The sequence below is a fragment of the Pithys albifrons genome, chromosome Z (genome assembly GCF_047495875.1).
Source record: "Pithys albifrons albifrons isolate INPA30051 chromosome Z, PitAlb_v1, whole genome shotgun sequence".
Taxonomy (NCBI): domain Eukaryota; kingdom Metazoa; phylum Chordata; class Aves; order Passeriformes; family Thamnophilidae; genus Pithys; species Pithys albifrons.
The window spans coordinates 28,595,516-28,611,657 of NC_092497.1; the positions used below are offsets into that span (position 1 = coordinate 28,595,516).

The 16,142-nt window shown below is 36.6% G+C and overlaps 1 protein-coding gene across 8 annotated transcripts in view; it reads right to left on the minus strand.

Annotated features, from left to right (window-relative positions):
* MEF2C (myocyte enhancer factor 2C) overlaps positions 1–16,142 on the minus strand; it is a 120,044-nt gene that overhangs the window by 49,211 nt on the left and 54,691 nt on the right. For all 8 annotated transcript variants that reach the window (XM_071581503.1, XM_071581502.1, XM_071581499.1 and 5 more), the window contains exon 3: positions 15,830–16,033. In XM_071581503.1, coding sequence (XP_071437604.1) covers positions 15,830–16,033 — 204 coding nt within the window. The remainder of the gene's footprint in view (positions 1–15,829; positions 16,034–16,142) is intronic.

The window sequence follows — 16,142 nt, forward strand, 5'->3', positions numbered from 1 at the left end:
AGGACACTGTGAACGTGGGCATCACAGATTCTGTTTGACTTGTTAAAGACTTAGCTGTGGGATCTGACCAGCTTTGGTGTCTCTTGTTGCTGCAGCATAAATCACTGTGCAGGGCTGTCTTGTCTGCCCTGTCATCCGACACTGCTAACCCCATGCCAGAGCTGCGGAGGTGGAGCAGCCAAGGAGTGGGCATACATTCCCATCCTCTGACTCTGATGTGAAGGTGGTGACCTCCAACGCAGGAAAGGCAATAAATAGCTTTGGGGCACTCACATCTCCAGATACCACAGCTGTTTTCTCAGTCTCACAGAGTCATGTCACCTTTAGGATGGGAAACTTTTCTAATTGAGAATCCTAAATCCAGAGCAGGCTGAAGGACTGCATTTGTTTTAAAGAGCAGAACTCGTATGTAATAAGTCACTTCACAGTGTTTTTAACATGATTACCAATAGTGTTTTGGGGACTGTGTTCCTGAGAAAAAGGTAAAACCTTTATTAACTTCTGGCTATCTGAGAAAACCAATCAGAAATCATTAATATTTTGACCTTTTTTCTAACATAGCTTGCGTACAGGAAGAACCATTCAGGATCCTTACCTAAAACTGAGCTGAAATCCACAGGTGCAAAAGCACTAGTCCCATTTTTGCCATGCTGGAGGCTTGGGCCAACTACAAACCAAACTTGAAACCATCATGAGGAGAGATGGAATAGCGTTTCCTATTGACATTATTTTGGGAAGAAAACCAAGCTTATTTACTTATTCCATTGTCTGGGCTATCTTATAAGCTGTGTGCAGTTATCAGCCTGATACCGCAGAGCAGAGCATTTACAGAGCAATGAAACAACCTAGAGGAAAAGTAGAGTATAATGTGGAATGATAAAGGAATACTTCAGGTTCCCTAACCATTATTCTGTGTCTGAATACAAAAAATCTGTTTTAAAATCAATCAGAAGCTAACTCTGCCAAAGAAAGCAGAGACTGTGTTAAGACTGAGGATGAGATTACATCAAAATACACATGACTTTGCCTCTTACTATTGATATAATAAAATCAAAGATCTGGCAAAAAGATCCTGACAGATTTCAGTGGGCCTAGGCTTTCACACAGCATTTACAGTGAAAGGGACAACAATGTCCTAAAAGACAAAAATTTCAATGAAAGTCGGTAATGCTAGAAGACTTGCCATGAAGAGGGCAACGGACATAAAAGAACTTTTCCAGCTCAGAAGTGCAGAATTTTATTCCTAGTGTCTATAGAGAGGTTCACAGCCTTGAGGTTTGCCTAGGGTTTTCCAACAATATGAAAATTTCAAATGAGCTGCAGCAAAGCTTACTTGGATGATTGCAAACTTGGCAAGATTCCTGTTTCTGCCTGCGTACACTAGATCAAAAGACCACAGAATAAAATAGTGGTAGCAGGAATCGACAAGTACTTCTTTTATTCCTGCCACTGAACTGGTCATGGAGATCATAGGAAGTGCACTTAATAGCAGAAGTTTTAGGTTTCGCCAACTCTGTTGCTCCATCACTCTTCATGAAGAAAGAACATTTCTCCCATGAAAAAGACTGCACAGAAGTAGATGGATTTCTCAGACTCCTCAAGAGAAAAGGAATGAAAAATTTAATGTGTGAAAGAGACAAAAGATATTTCTGTAACTCTTGGGAACCAGTGTTTCACCTCAAGTCCAAGACCAGAACCCTCGTCTTTCTGTTCAGGTTACAGATGTGAATCTCTTGTGGGCATTACTACCCAGTGAATTAAGTCCTCCTAAATCTTGATAAAGGTCAATTCACAATTGTCAAATTCTATTTACACATATGTAATTATCTACAGGGGTCTACAGTGGTCCTAGCTGTTTAAGGATTCTGCTAATGAAGCCTATTAGGAAGAACTGTCACCCTGCATCCAGTTTGAAAATTATAACTAAGTTGTCTGCAAGACAGCAAAAAGACAGTAAACTATCTAAGCTTTCTTTGTAACAGAAGCATTTTTTAAAGTGACACGGTAGGCAGATGGTCAATGAGGACCTTCTTAGCCACATAGCTGCTTTAAGCTTACTCTGAAACCACAAAGAGCAGTCCACACCCTGCTGCAATTCCCTTGCTGCAAGGAATAGCCTTGTGATAAAAAAGGGCTACGGAATAGATCCAATAAAGAATTTAGGGATATAAAAAACTCAGTTTGGCAATACTTACTATTTAGGCACCTGGTCTTCAGAGTGGAATTCACACTGTGTTAGGATCTGAGGCACAGGAAGAGTTTGGTGCTACAGAACAGAATCCAAACCTAGCAGCATGTGATGAAGTTCTGAGTGACCCAGATGAAGCAAATAGTTTTTCAGAAATCCTATCCCTCACCAGAAGTTACACTCTTTACCCAGGGCTGCAGAGATGCCTTCATCACAAAGCCCTACTGGCTGTTTATGCATTGACTCACACATACTGTCACCTCCTACAGGTAACCTTTCAAAGACTCCAGGAAGACCCTCTTCCCTTTCAAAAAAAAGGTTGGTGTCACAGATTTTCTGTGTAATAGCTAGCAATTAGAAACATACTAACTGGAAACTGAAAACACAGATTCTGTTTGTTCTTTGATCTGAATGGTCTCAAAGCTATTGCCTCCCATATCCCCAGAATGGATAGGGTTTACCCAGCTTCCCATGCTCTAGACAGTCATAGATATTTTAAATCTCTGCACTGTGCTTTAATATTTTGCTTTTTTTTTCATTAACAAATGTGATGTTTGTTGGGTCAGAGAAAAAGAACAGGGGACAGAATTCTGTGGCTTGTCATGGCATTTATGTTTGAAGAAAATCTGTTGTAATCCTTTGGATCTTAAAGTGAGTCTAGAAAAGACTGTCAATTTTGGCCTAGATAGTAAAGGTCCCTAGTAAACTTGAAGGTCAAATAACAGGTCCTTCACAAAGTTCATGTGCCTTCAGGCTTTTGGATAAATGACCTTAGTTGACATATCTTAAAGTTTTTGTTTAGTCACTTCTCTAACACATTTTCAGATTTAGGATGAAAAGTACTGAGCATAATTATGAATTTTTATTCATGAGTAATTTACATGTAAGGCGGCAAGTTTTTTCTCACATAGGTTAAAAAAATACAGCTTAGATGCTAAGGCAGATACTGGTAACTGCTGGAGAGAAAAGTGTAAAGCTTCCAGCTTAACTGATATATATGTTTGAACATGCTAGAAGTATGTAATAGGCAAGTCTTGGATTATAAAAATGAAAGGAAAATTCATGATTTTGTGTTTTACATGTTATAGCTATTATTATATTTTAGTAACTTTAATATACTTTAAACACCATACAATCCATAAGGAACTGCTTCTTTGTCAAGATTTTGATCTCTTTTGAATCAATCTATATTAGCTGTGTGTTGTTTAAAGTACTCTTGACTCTCCTATAATTTACTTTCTTTGAATAGCCTGTGTGCTGGAACATTTGATCAAAGAAATAAACATTTACTTGAACAACCCAAAGTAAAGTGCATGATAATTTTTATAACTCTGTGTTATAAAATGTAAATATATTTGTTTATAGATCACACAAGATGATATAAATAAATGCATTTAAGATTTTTTTAATGCAAGCGTATCCAGTGTATCACATATTTTTACGTTTAGCACTATGGTCTATCATACATAAAAATCAATGAACTGTTTAGAACACAAATTATGCAACTTCTTTTAATAGTGTTTACTCCTCCATTAACTGGTAACCACAAATAGAAACACTTATGGCAAAATTAAGTAAGGAAAACACAAAACCATAAAGTTTTGGACTTTCTGCATAAAGAAAATGTTGATTGAAGCTCTCTTATGAGGTTATTTTCTAATGCAAATAACAATTGCTATTTAAGATTTAACATTGTTTAACAGTTCTGGACTATGGACATTAATTCACAGCTGACAGATAGACTTGTGATTATTAAAAATGTAGAACAATAAATCATATTTGTTTGAGGTTTTATAGCCCTGTAAATTTGGTAACTTACATTAATTTCAATTGTCTTTTATATAAACACACACAGAGAGGCCTCCCTGAATTGAGGGAAAATGGAGTCTAATCAATATGAAGTACATAATACATAAAGGATGGATGCAAATCTTAAAGTACACAAATAATTAATTTATACCTTCTTACTGTAACAAGGTAGAAAAGTCAGCATATTTTGAAGTTTAACAGAACTTTTGCCAGTGCTCTGAAAACTGTGGAAACACATCTCAAGAACAGATAATGTTAACTGTGTGCAGACCGGGGAAGGAGATGTATGTAGGTATTTTGCTTCATGTAAAACAAATGGATAAGGTGTTCCAGCCTGAGCAGAACATTTAAAATGCTGGGTCCCTAGCAGGTGAGTGAAGTAGGCAAAAAGCCAGGATTACGCTGACTTTTGTATCCTGATCCTCTCTGATGATGAAGTTCCCCTTGCAGAATAGCTTTGTTAACCAGGGCAGAGGTTCACTTATTCCTTGCTCTGTGGCAGGGAGTTTTACTTCTCAGCATAGATAAATAAATGCTACTGAAGGTATGAATTATTTAAGTCCCAACTCTGCCACCCTTGCCGACACTGTGACTGCTTCAGAAAAAGACCCATATTCTGCAGAGATTTGCAGGAGCATTCAGTTTTCTTCTTGTGAATAGGTTCACTGTCTGAAGTGGGACTTTTACAAATCTTTTTAGAAATAAGACCTATTCAAGTATTGCTTACTGCAAAAGGTGATAGAATCTGTAGAAATTGGTGTCTGTGCTAGGAACTGTAATGAGAGAGATGTGGAGTCAAAGGCTCCCACAGGCCACTCTAGCCTTTAATCAGGGGTTCAATAAAACCTGAATAGTGGACTTCGCATAGCAGAATTTTTGGCTTCTGATAACTGTAGGGCTCTTTTAACCTAATACAACTACGAGTGATGGCTAATGGCCGACATCTGGAAATACTTATACAGCAAAAAATCCCCCTTGCTCGTGTGTAAGCATATGAAAAACTGTGCATCACTTACCAATTTTGCTAGAAACTCAGTGTTGCATAATCTTCAACACTGGTTTGACAGGGAACAGTCAACAGCTTATAGGAGCCCAATAAAACAAAAAATCTTAAGGGAAAAGAGGGCAAGGTCAGGAGTTTGCACTAAAGATTACTGTGAGATAACAGAAGATATGGTATTTCTACACTGGTGATTATTACTACTGTGTAGGAACCAGATAAAAACCCCGCATTTTGTATTCACCTTACAAAGCAGGGATATTTCAATGATGAAAATGAAAAATAGGTTTGCTCACAAAAGCCTTTGTGTCTGGAACATAACTATAAGTAGTTCACTATCTAGGTTGAAAATGGTAATGCAGGATAGTGTGTCCTATTTTTCCGTGCTTGCAGTGAAGATACAATACTCGAATTCAGCCTCAGCAGTTACTAATGCACCACACAGACACAATTACACCCTGTGTACTGCATAAAGGAATCACTTGTGGTCTGCCTCCATTGCAAAGAGCAGTGGGGGGCCAAGAAGACAAAATGCTTTACAAGGAGGAAGGAGACCAGAAGAGTTGATCTACCCAAATACAAGGACCTTGATTCTTTTTGGAGTGATTTAAGTCCCTTTCCATCAATTATCGTCCTTTGTCTCCAGTCTTATCACAAGCAGCATTACAGGAACTGAACAAAACAATACTCAAGCTCAAATAACCCTGTGAACTGTGCTGACATTTCCACACCCTGTTGTGGTGTTTGACCAGGTTACTCAGACTAAAACCAAAAGCAAAAGACAAAAACCCAAACACCAAAATGTAAAAAACTCCATACTGAGCAACAACACACGTTGTTGTTTTAAATGATGCGCTCAACCCTTCCTGGTGTCTTTTCTGATGTCTAGTATTACTGATATGTCGCACTGCAATACTGCAATGGTGATGTGATATGAAAAACCGCAGCACAAAACAAGATAGATCTTCTCTAATATGACAACTTTGCAAATGAAAAGTTCCTGCTTTGCAGGGTTCTCAACAGGTTTATTTTTTAGTAAATTATATCCTGTTCCATTCCATTCCATTCCCATCTCCTTTACCCTCTTGGTGAAATCACAAATTTAAAGCTTCACTTATATATGGACAGAAGTGCTCTGCAGCTAAATTTTGATATTTCAGTGAAATAAACAATGTCTAGTCATTCACTTTTACTGCTCAGAATCAGAATAATATTTTTTTATTTCTTACTGATATGTGAAGCTTTGAAGGCACATGAAATCAATGCAAAGCATCTATTTTTTTCATTCATTCACGCTAGATATGTGGCATTTCATGGTAATTCTTGACAGAACACTGCAGTCATTGCTTATCTGAAAATAAATTAAAAAACATGGAAAGTAAAAAAAAAAGGACCTTAGGAAAGTTGGCTATTTTTGAAAGTAACTTAGCCTCTGTGAAACAAAGCCTCGTCTTTCAGAAAGTGTTTACGATCTATGAAGGAAAAAAATATATCCTTGGGCTAAAATGTTTATTGGCACCTAGGAGTCTGAAGAGAGCAAGTCAGGCCTGCGGTTTTTTGAGGGCACTTTATCATTGCCTGCATTCTCAAAGGGATCTGTGAATGAATAGAGCTGGATTACTCAGCCTTCCATTCCACGCCTATTCCTCTCCATTTTCCTTGGCAAGACTGAGCACCAAGCTATTTTTAGCTAGAATGTTTTCTATTTTTAGACAAATATCAGTTAAGAGACATTGTTAGGAAAAAAATTTAAAAAAAGAAAAACACATGGGGGTGGGGATGAAGCTTCCCATTTCATATTGTGAAGCAAGCCCTTCAACCTGTAACTCCAGGCATTTCAGCTGCTTCTAATCTTGGAAAAATAAAGAAAATTCAGAGTTCAGGGATTTAAAAATAAACCTACCCTCTGGCAAACAGACTAAAATACAACAAGCTGTTACTATGTGATACAGTGACTACAAAAACAAAGAATGTTCTCCAGTGACTCGATTGGGATAAAACTTTGGAGTTACTAAGTTCTAAGAATGTTACACAGACATATAAGATTTTTCCAACTTCTTAGCCAGATATATCATGTTTTGAAGAAAGAAACAGTGATCTGTGAAATAAACCTCGCTTTAAGAAATACAGCTTTAAGACCCCAGTCTGACAAAGGCAGGAAGTATGAACAGAGTTTGAAACACAGTTATATTCTGCACATATTTTTCACCTTTGTCATCACAGCATTTTTACACTAACCTCCTTCCAAATACTCAGAGGAAGTTTTTGCTCTACCATGGCTTCAGAATAATTAACTTTGAATCCATTTTAGTATTTTTTGTCCCTACTCTCCTCTTCCAGATATGGAAAAACAAGCTCTCAAGTGAGTGGCTTCACTTTCATTTGAAACACATTAATATTACAAACCATGTTTTATGTTAACCAAATCCTTGTTGAAATAAATAATAATGGAAAGCTTTTGTGTGTGTGTGTTTGAGAAAAAGCAAAAGTTGTATGACAACCCATTGTACAACTTTCCCTTAGCTGCATTTTTCCCATACTGAATTAATTTGAAATATATTAGAGAAAAATAAAATAACAGTGTCAACATCTGATCCTTTGTCTTTCTTCTTATAGGCTGCAAAGCAACTAAAGGCTTTGACTTATCAAGTACACAGCAACAAGAAGCTGCAGTTATCAAGGAGAGCTTGAACAATAGCCTGGAAAGATAAAGGCTCAAACATCTCATGAGGATAAGTGGAAGGAAGGGAATAAATGGCTACCTATTGGGTGCAGTAAAGGGACTAATTTGAACACTATCACTGACTGGAACAGTAATCCCACTGAGGGACTGCTTTGGACAGAACAGAATTGACTTTCACTGTTTTCCAGCTTTGAAGTAGTTCTTATGGTCTTGTAATAGCTACTATTTAAATGAAATCCAAATTGATGGAATAACAAGATTAGGTAAGGATATCAGCTTTTGTTTAAAAAAGACATATTTCTAAATTAAATGCTTTAAAAAATGAAATTAAGACTGATAAAATGGACAGCATTTTATAACTTTTGAAAATGAGATATTTTCTCCTCTGAGAATTTTTGTACTAATCGTGATTGGGAAGAACACAGAAAAAACTCACATGAGAATATTAGGTTACTAACACATTTTTCAAAGGCTCAGTACACAGATGGCAAACAAAGAAAGACCAAAAGAATATTACAAAAATGCTGAAGATCTTGAAGTCAGTCCCATGATTTTGCCATTCATTATGTTGGCAATAGTGGTTTGGCAAATGTTTACTACAAATGAAGAAAGTCAAAGGCATTTAAAAAACCCTAAATAATCATCCAAAGGAAATTCTTTGGCCAGTTGACCATTTCCAAACATCTCCTAGCATGTGGAACTGGTAACAGTAGCTGTTTGTTGAACAACTGGTCTTCAACCCATTTACCAAGGAAATCAATAATGCTATCCTCATTTTACAGATAGGGAAAACGAAGCATTAGGAGGAAATGTGACTTATCCAAGGTCACATAACAGTATTTGGCAAAGCTATTAATAAAATCCAAGTCTCATGAGTTCTAGTCCAGGGCAGTATCCAATACACTGTACTGTCTTTAGATCACCCTGAATAACCTTTCTTACATACAGGCTTACTTTCTATACTGTCCCAGATCTTCAGCCCATGGTAGTTGAAAGAATTCCCCTGATTTCAACAGATCAAGGGCTGATTTGCTGTGTATTTCACAGCTTGTTTATATGTAATATTATGTTGTGATGACAAGAGAAGAAAATACACTTATTACATTAAACAAGCTACAACAGCTGCCTTACTTTTCCTAAAAAGAGAACACTTAGAGAGTTATATGGGCTTATTTACTACAAATATACAGATAAGTGTCTTAATTGATATGAAGAGGCTTTCAGAATCTAATTAACCTCCTAGCTAGTCATTAGCTCTGTGACCTTTAGAAATAATTGACAGAAGAAATTTTCTTTTATTTTCATCTCATTCAGAACTTCCACACCAAGTGACTCATCTTACATGTGCTCTAGCACTCACAGCACACCCGTAAGGATGGATGGGATAATGTGCAGCAAGTCCATGAACAAAACAGGACCATGGCACACCTCTCAGGCACAAATACTGCCTATGGAGACCTGAGAGCCATTCTCATCAACTCCAACCTTTTAATGTGCTAAAGCTGTACTAAATTTTACCTCTCAAGTCCCTTAAGAAAATTTAGCAGTATTTCATCCCTACCAACATATTGTGACTAGTCATACTAAAAGTGACTGCGTTTTCAGTTCATGGTTTTTCTACAAACCTGTGGAAGAATTTCTTGCTATCTATCACTGGTTGTATATTTTCATTTGACACTTTTTTTTCAGAGCAAAAATGTTCGTTTTTATCAAGCAAGATACACACACACACATATACACACACACACAAATCTGAACTCCACCTCCCTGTAGGTCTTGTTCATTACTTTGTTCCCTGCCATCTTAACATTAAGGTCTATGAAGATTTCTCTATGTGTTGTAAAACACAAAGGATGAGCAATCTGCAGGGAGAATTTCACATGTTCAGAACTTCCCTTCTTCCTCTTAGTAGAAAATGCTACAGCAAATGACACTCAATTATTTTGCTATGTTCAGACTGTTCTCCCTTACCAAATCCAGGAGTCCACTGGAAAAGGGAAAATACTCTGTAAAAGGTTAATTCACCAGCAGTTGTTAGAGCAATGAAGATGCATGACCCTATTCAAAACTGGTTAAAAGGACAATGCTACATGCTTATTAACTATGAAAAAAGAATCTATAATGTGTAAATTATTTAATATGGGACATATTATTGCAAATCAGAACTACCTTTTTCTTTTTTTTTTCTTTTTCTTCATGGAAAACTTGCAGTTGCATGACAATGGCCCTAAGATAATTAATTTCCTACAGTAGTTCAGATTAATTCCTGATGAAATCTTCACTATGACTATGTGATAAAAAGCAAGAGTTCACCCAATTAAAGTTTTCCAAACCTGGCTAATTTCCATGAGAAAGGAGAGGGAAAAGAGAATGGAGGAGCATCAAATGTAATGGACAACTCAATCCTTAACAGTCAGACTGAAGAAGCAAGAGGCAAGAGACAAAGGTGAGCAAAACTTAATGACACTCTCAAATATGTACTGGAGTGCAACTGGGAAAAGATTAAGGGTGAAACTGAGAATGAGCTGAAGATGAGGACACCCTCAGAAATTGTCAAAAGATGGCCCTTGGTAAGAGAGGTATAAACATTATTTGATGGAAACACTATTGATATATATTGCTTAGAGAATCATGTTATTGTATTGTAATCACCTTATTGTTCAACCAGTTCTACTGTGACATGCCTGAAGTAGGACTGTAAATACTTAAAGGTAGGGCCTGTCAGTGCACACTAGAATACAGCAAAATTGCAAGAGCTAGCAGAGAGGTGGGAGAAAGGGGACAATATGCTTGGAAAAAACCATACAGACTATGACAATATATAGCTGAGAAGCCAAAAGAGGATAAGGTTTTACTGAAGCAGAAAGATATCACAGTGTATTGCAGGAGCTGATGTCTTCCTATATGTAAAAGACTATGTTGAGGACCCTGAAACGCTTCTAAGAGTTGAGAGGGAAAAAGAAAATAATTGAAATAAAGGAGCAGTTGAAGCCAGATGCTAGAAAAAGACAATGCCAAAAGTAGCTAACAAGAGAGAGATTTCGAAAAGACACCGAAGTCACAGGACAGCTTTTTGTAAGGTGAAAGACAGCCTAAAAGATGTGCGTGCACATGTGCACAGTGAACTTTACAAAATTAGGAGATTTGATGGGTAATCAGCAGTCATGACATAGAACCTCAGTTAACAAAGAGAAAGATGAAAGATGAATGAAGTCTGCGCTCCTTTTTTTTTCTCTGTTAGTGATTAGTGGTATGGCAGAGGGAAACTGAGGAGGTGGATGGATGTTTGCCTGAAAATGGAAGATATATTTAATGGCATGCATTTGAAAGGACTGACCTAGTAGGAGAACTTGAACTAAAGGTTGTGACCACTGAATCAGCAGAGGAATAGAAGCCAGGTGGAGAACATGGGACAATAATAACAGCAGGGTCAAAGAAACTGATGGATTGGGGACTAAAAAGAGCTGAAAGATAAAGTGGTGAGTGACTTGTGGGGGAATGATTTATGTGCACAAAGAGCAAGGATCAGTGTATTAAACTCAGTATCTGAGAAACTGAATCAAAACCAGGACTTAGTGAAAACACACTGGAGGTTTGCTAAAGCCGAGGCAGTAGCTGATCCTTTGACATAAAAGAAATGGCAAGGAAAAAGGGACAGTGAGAGAGAAAACAGGCAGGAAGTTTCACCTTAAATCAGCAAAGGTTTCATGGCTTAGCTGAAGAATCACAGCAGATTTCTTTAACATAGTTAGGACTCTAATTCCTTTTGCGGCCTATATACAAACATTTCTCTGTATTCCTGCTCTCAAATCTGTCCTTTTTGAGCTCCTAAACCATGGGTTTACAGTGCTTCAGTACTGGATTCTTGTTAGTTACAATGTGGCACTGAAATATCACTGAGATAAGGTGTGTTAAATCCACTTTTGTTTTATGGGAATAAGGAGAGGATCTGGCCTCATTTTTAATAAATACAAATAATGCATAATGCTCATACTTGACTGCTGTAGAGATCTGACATTTTCCCTTCCCCATTTCCTTATTACCACAAGGAAGTTATTGCCTAATCCTATACAGCTATCCTGAATATATTACTGTTGGTATTTATTCACTCTTGGAACTTAGGATAAAGATGAAGTTAATAGTTTTTTCATCAGTGTTGAAGGAACTCTGCATAGTTTCTGCTCTCCCTTAAAAGAAATTACTATATCAAGTAACTAATAATAATTTTTTAACTGAAGGAAAATTGAATAAATGACTGTGGTGTGAGTGGTTTTGTGGGTGAGGACATAAAAGCTTCAGTTTTAAAAATCCAGTTAACTCTAAACAGAAGTCTCAGAATATATATATATTTTTACTTATTTTATTTTTTTTTTGGTGTCCCAGAAATAATAAATGTGAGTGTTGAATGAAAATAATTTTTCATCAAGAGTACATGATGACATTTAGTTACCTGTGTATATTGTAAGTATATTTACGTGTGTTAACTGAAACTCTTTCAGCTGGTAGATAATTTTTGTGATGTGAAAAACTCGGATATACCAAACTGCATGTTAATCCACTCCATTTTGAATGAAGCAACTGGAAAACACCCTCTCAGCTATATTTATTACATGCAAATAAAATTGCTACACATGTAAAAAAAGCATGAGCTATTTATTTAAAACATTAAAAGATCTCACAGAGAACCAGTGACTGGCTTTACGATTCTCTTGATATTAGATTCTTTATTTTTCAATGTGGACTTATTGAGATCATATATGTGTAAGTTGGGAAGGACCAATTTTCCAACAAAAACAGTGTAAGGAAAAATGTGTAATGTTTGTTAGATATATGACACTTGTCTTCTGATACTTTAAATAACAAGATATGGCATGAAAACTCACTCATTCAGAAACGCTAAATGTAATTAATCCCAGTAATTAAACTGAAAACATTTGCTTAATAAAATTAACAGCTTTAGCCAGATCTACCTGAATAGTTACATAATTTTTCTATTTGAATAGCAATGGTTTAACTTAAAAGTAAAAACTACATATTAGAGTTTTTTATTTTCTTTGAATATAGGTTGTTCAAAGAAAATATAACATGTTTTAATCAGGGATAACACAATGAAAAGTAACTAAACAGTTAATATTATGCTGAATGTGAAGAGAAACTGGATCTTAAATTAAGGATCTTTCTATGGTTGACAGTTATATTTTATATTTTCATAAGTCTACCTAAAAAAATTCTTCTTTCTCTAATACTGTGCAGAAATCTGTGAATGCAGCTATGCCCTTTTCCTCTGCTGAAATATAGCTATTGAACAATTGAAAATTATCACATTTAATATACTGTCTGATTCTCATCTGCTGTTGATAGCTCTGGAAGAACAAGATTAAAAACTTGTAAGGGTGAAATCTAACTGTCTGAAAGTGAAAAGAAGATAGTCTCCTTACAAGGAAAATATGTGCAATGTAGTCAGTTTAACTGATCAATTAAAATATTTAAATGTGTAGCAGATTTATATCCTGTACCTAAAAATATACCGAAATTACATGAAGAGTCAAGCCATTTATCAGATTACATACTTTCAGGGCCTCTATTCCTCTCCTGTACTTGTAACTATGATGTTAATTATCCAGTAAAGGCGTGATAATATGAAAGTTTCATTCAAAGCCTACACCCTGCAGAAGTGCTCCTTGGATTCTGTGTTAGTATTGATGTGGCTGAAGTATTTTATGCTACAGGCAGAACACTGAAAAATGTAACAGCAAAACAAATTCAGAGCTGACAGAACATATGGAAACCCTATAAACATGTAATTAATTTGGCCTTTTCTACCCATTATTAGATTGTTCAATTTAGATAATCTATATTTCAACTATCTACTTTTATTTTGTTCCTTTTAGAGATGTGAAAAGGAATTCCCACCAAACTTTGGGTATAGCTAGAAAATAAGACATCTGCATTCAAAACTGCCTATCAGCCTATCCAAACTGCTCCACTCTTTATGCAGAAAGGAATTTTGCTGGTACAGCAAGTGATCTGTTGGAAAATATTGAAACTATAACTAAATGGGCATTTTTTTAAATTTTAGGTTTTAATTTTCATGAAAAAATGTATCTCTCATCATCAAAAGTATTCATTCATTGTGAAGCAAGTAATAAATCTCTAATTGGATTACTCACCTATTTCCACAAGAAAGCCTGCAGGAAGAAGTAAAAGTATCACAGGAAACTTTTCTGCTAAGAATATTCTGGCTTTTTGCCACTAAAAGAGGACATTATTTTGGGCACAGAATTTGAATTCTGTTGGACAGGACATGGGCTTACAAGAGCTAGGTGACAGGAAAGGCTTCATATCTATGCAGAAAATTCAAAGTGAGAGAAGAAAAGAGATGATAGAGAGGCAGAAGATATTACAGACCTTCCTGCTAGTCTTACCTCATATAAATTTTTGTGCTGCTCTTAGAACCTCACCTTCTTCTAATAGGGAAGAAAATCTGGGGGGAAATCAATGAGGAAAGCAAAACAGTGTCTACCTAGACGGTGACAAGGATAGACAGAAAAATGATATATATTTCTGGGTGCAGTCTTTGCCCACCTATGATTGTGTGTTGTGACTCTTTGTAACAAGCACAAAATGTTCATTATGCAGCATTTTTGTCCATCAAAAATGTTATATGTAACTAACTAGCTTACTTCCTTACCTTGTTAGTCTCAAATACATGAGTAACCCAGGTGAAGAGTCCAAAAGCATCAAAGTCTCATTTTAGACAATATCAGCATTATTTAAAAATCTGAAACTGTGTGCCAAGGTATTCAGAAATAAAATTTCACTGAACTTTAAGATAGGTCCTCATTCTTCTGCTACTTTTTAAAATTATAGTATTAGATGTTTTGAAAATAAAAGTTGTAGAGGTCACATAACCCATTCCATAGATATCAGTTTGAGTGCTTTGCTATATCAACAAAATCATTGAAGGCTTCATCTATTTTACATGACTTGAATTGTAATGTGATTTTAAAGTAAGCTGACTTTTCTGCAAATATTAAAAGCTTAAATTTTAAAATAGTAAATTTTAATAATTTTCAGCAATTGTAAATAAAAATTTCCCACTATGATTAAAAAACTCATTAAAAAGTGTTTGTAGCATTTTGATATTATTGCTTTGATACTGTTACTATTATGTTATATTAGCATCGAGCGGTCCCGTGGTGTAATGGTGAGCACTCTGGACTCTGATCACAAGGTCGTGAGTTCGAGTCTCAGTGGAGACCGTACCGGGCAGTTCAATGCCTCCGTCCCATCTGATCCCGTCAAATCTCGGATGCTCAGCAGGGTCAGCCCCGGTTAGTACCGGGTGCTGTAGACAGTCCTGAGGACTTCACTGTCACCGTCCAAGCTCGCTCGGCCGTGGCAGATGGACCTTGGGACTTAAACGGTGGGGGATGCTCTGCGCACGCTGTGCCTTCACCTAAAAAATCCACTGCGCAGGGTGGAAGGGCACACCCCCACGTGGGGAAAGCCCTTCCACAAATCTTCGTTCGTGAAGTTTGGCCATACATACATACATATTAGCATCATTCTGTGTGAGGTAGCTGAAACATTTTTACTGTGCAGATTGTGAGTAAGCTTTTCTTGCATTTTATTAAATATCCTTCTTCTGTAAATAAATTTTAAAAAGTTAAAAATAATGAGTCTAATGCCTAAAAGCAGTAGCTGTAAATCTTCTTTCACATCTTTTACAATGTATTTTTAGTTTTTCCTGGATAGACAATATTACAACTTTTGAGTGTGGGAACAGGGTATGTAATATTTTCTGGAGAGCTTGTGACTGGGAGAGACTAGGAGAAAAAGGGAAGATTCAGCTATTAGGTAGTGGTCAAGGCATGGAGAGGACTAAAGGGACACAAGGACAAAGCAACACAGAAAGCTGGACAACAGTGAGCTAGAGTTCCTGTTGCAGGAGTTTCTGTGAGCTCAGCAGGACATAACTTGCAGCACAGAAAAGGCATACATTTCCTACAGTCTTTTCTTCACGACCTCCAGCCCCCCCAAACCAACACACCATTGTATTGTTCTGCTGTCCTCCTGCTATGTCACTTGACGGTATGATCTACTCACTTGGATCATCTCTATCTCAGAGCAATACATGAGCTCTTACCTCAACAATATCCGAATTTGTTCGACTCTCATGTGGCTCATTGTACTCGGTATACTTCAGCAACACTTTGTCCATATCAGTGCTGGCATACTGGAACAGTTTGTTGGTGCTGTTGAAGATGATCAGAGCAATCTCACAGTCACACAAAACACTTAGTTCGTAAGCCTTCTTCATTAACCCAAATTTCCTCTTTGTAAAGGTCACCTGGAAAAAAAAAGCAATAAAGATCCATCAAAAAAACCCAAGCTACACTCTGTAGTGTGACTGCTGTAGTCTTGATACTGAACAGGTTCAGAAGACAAATGTATAAATA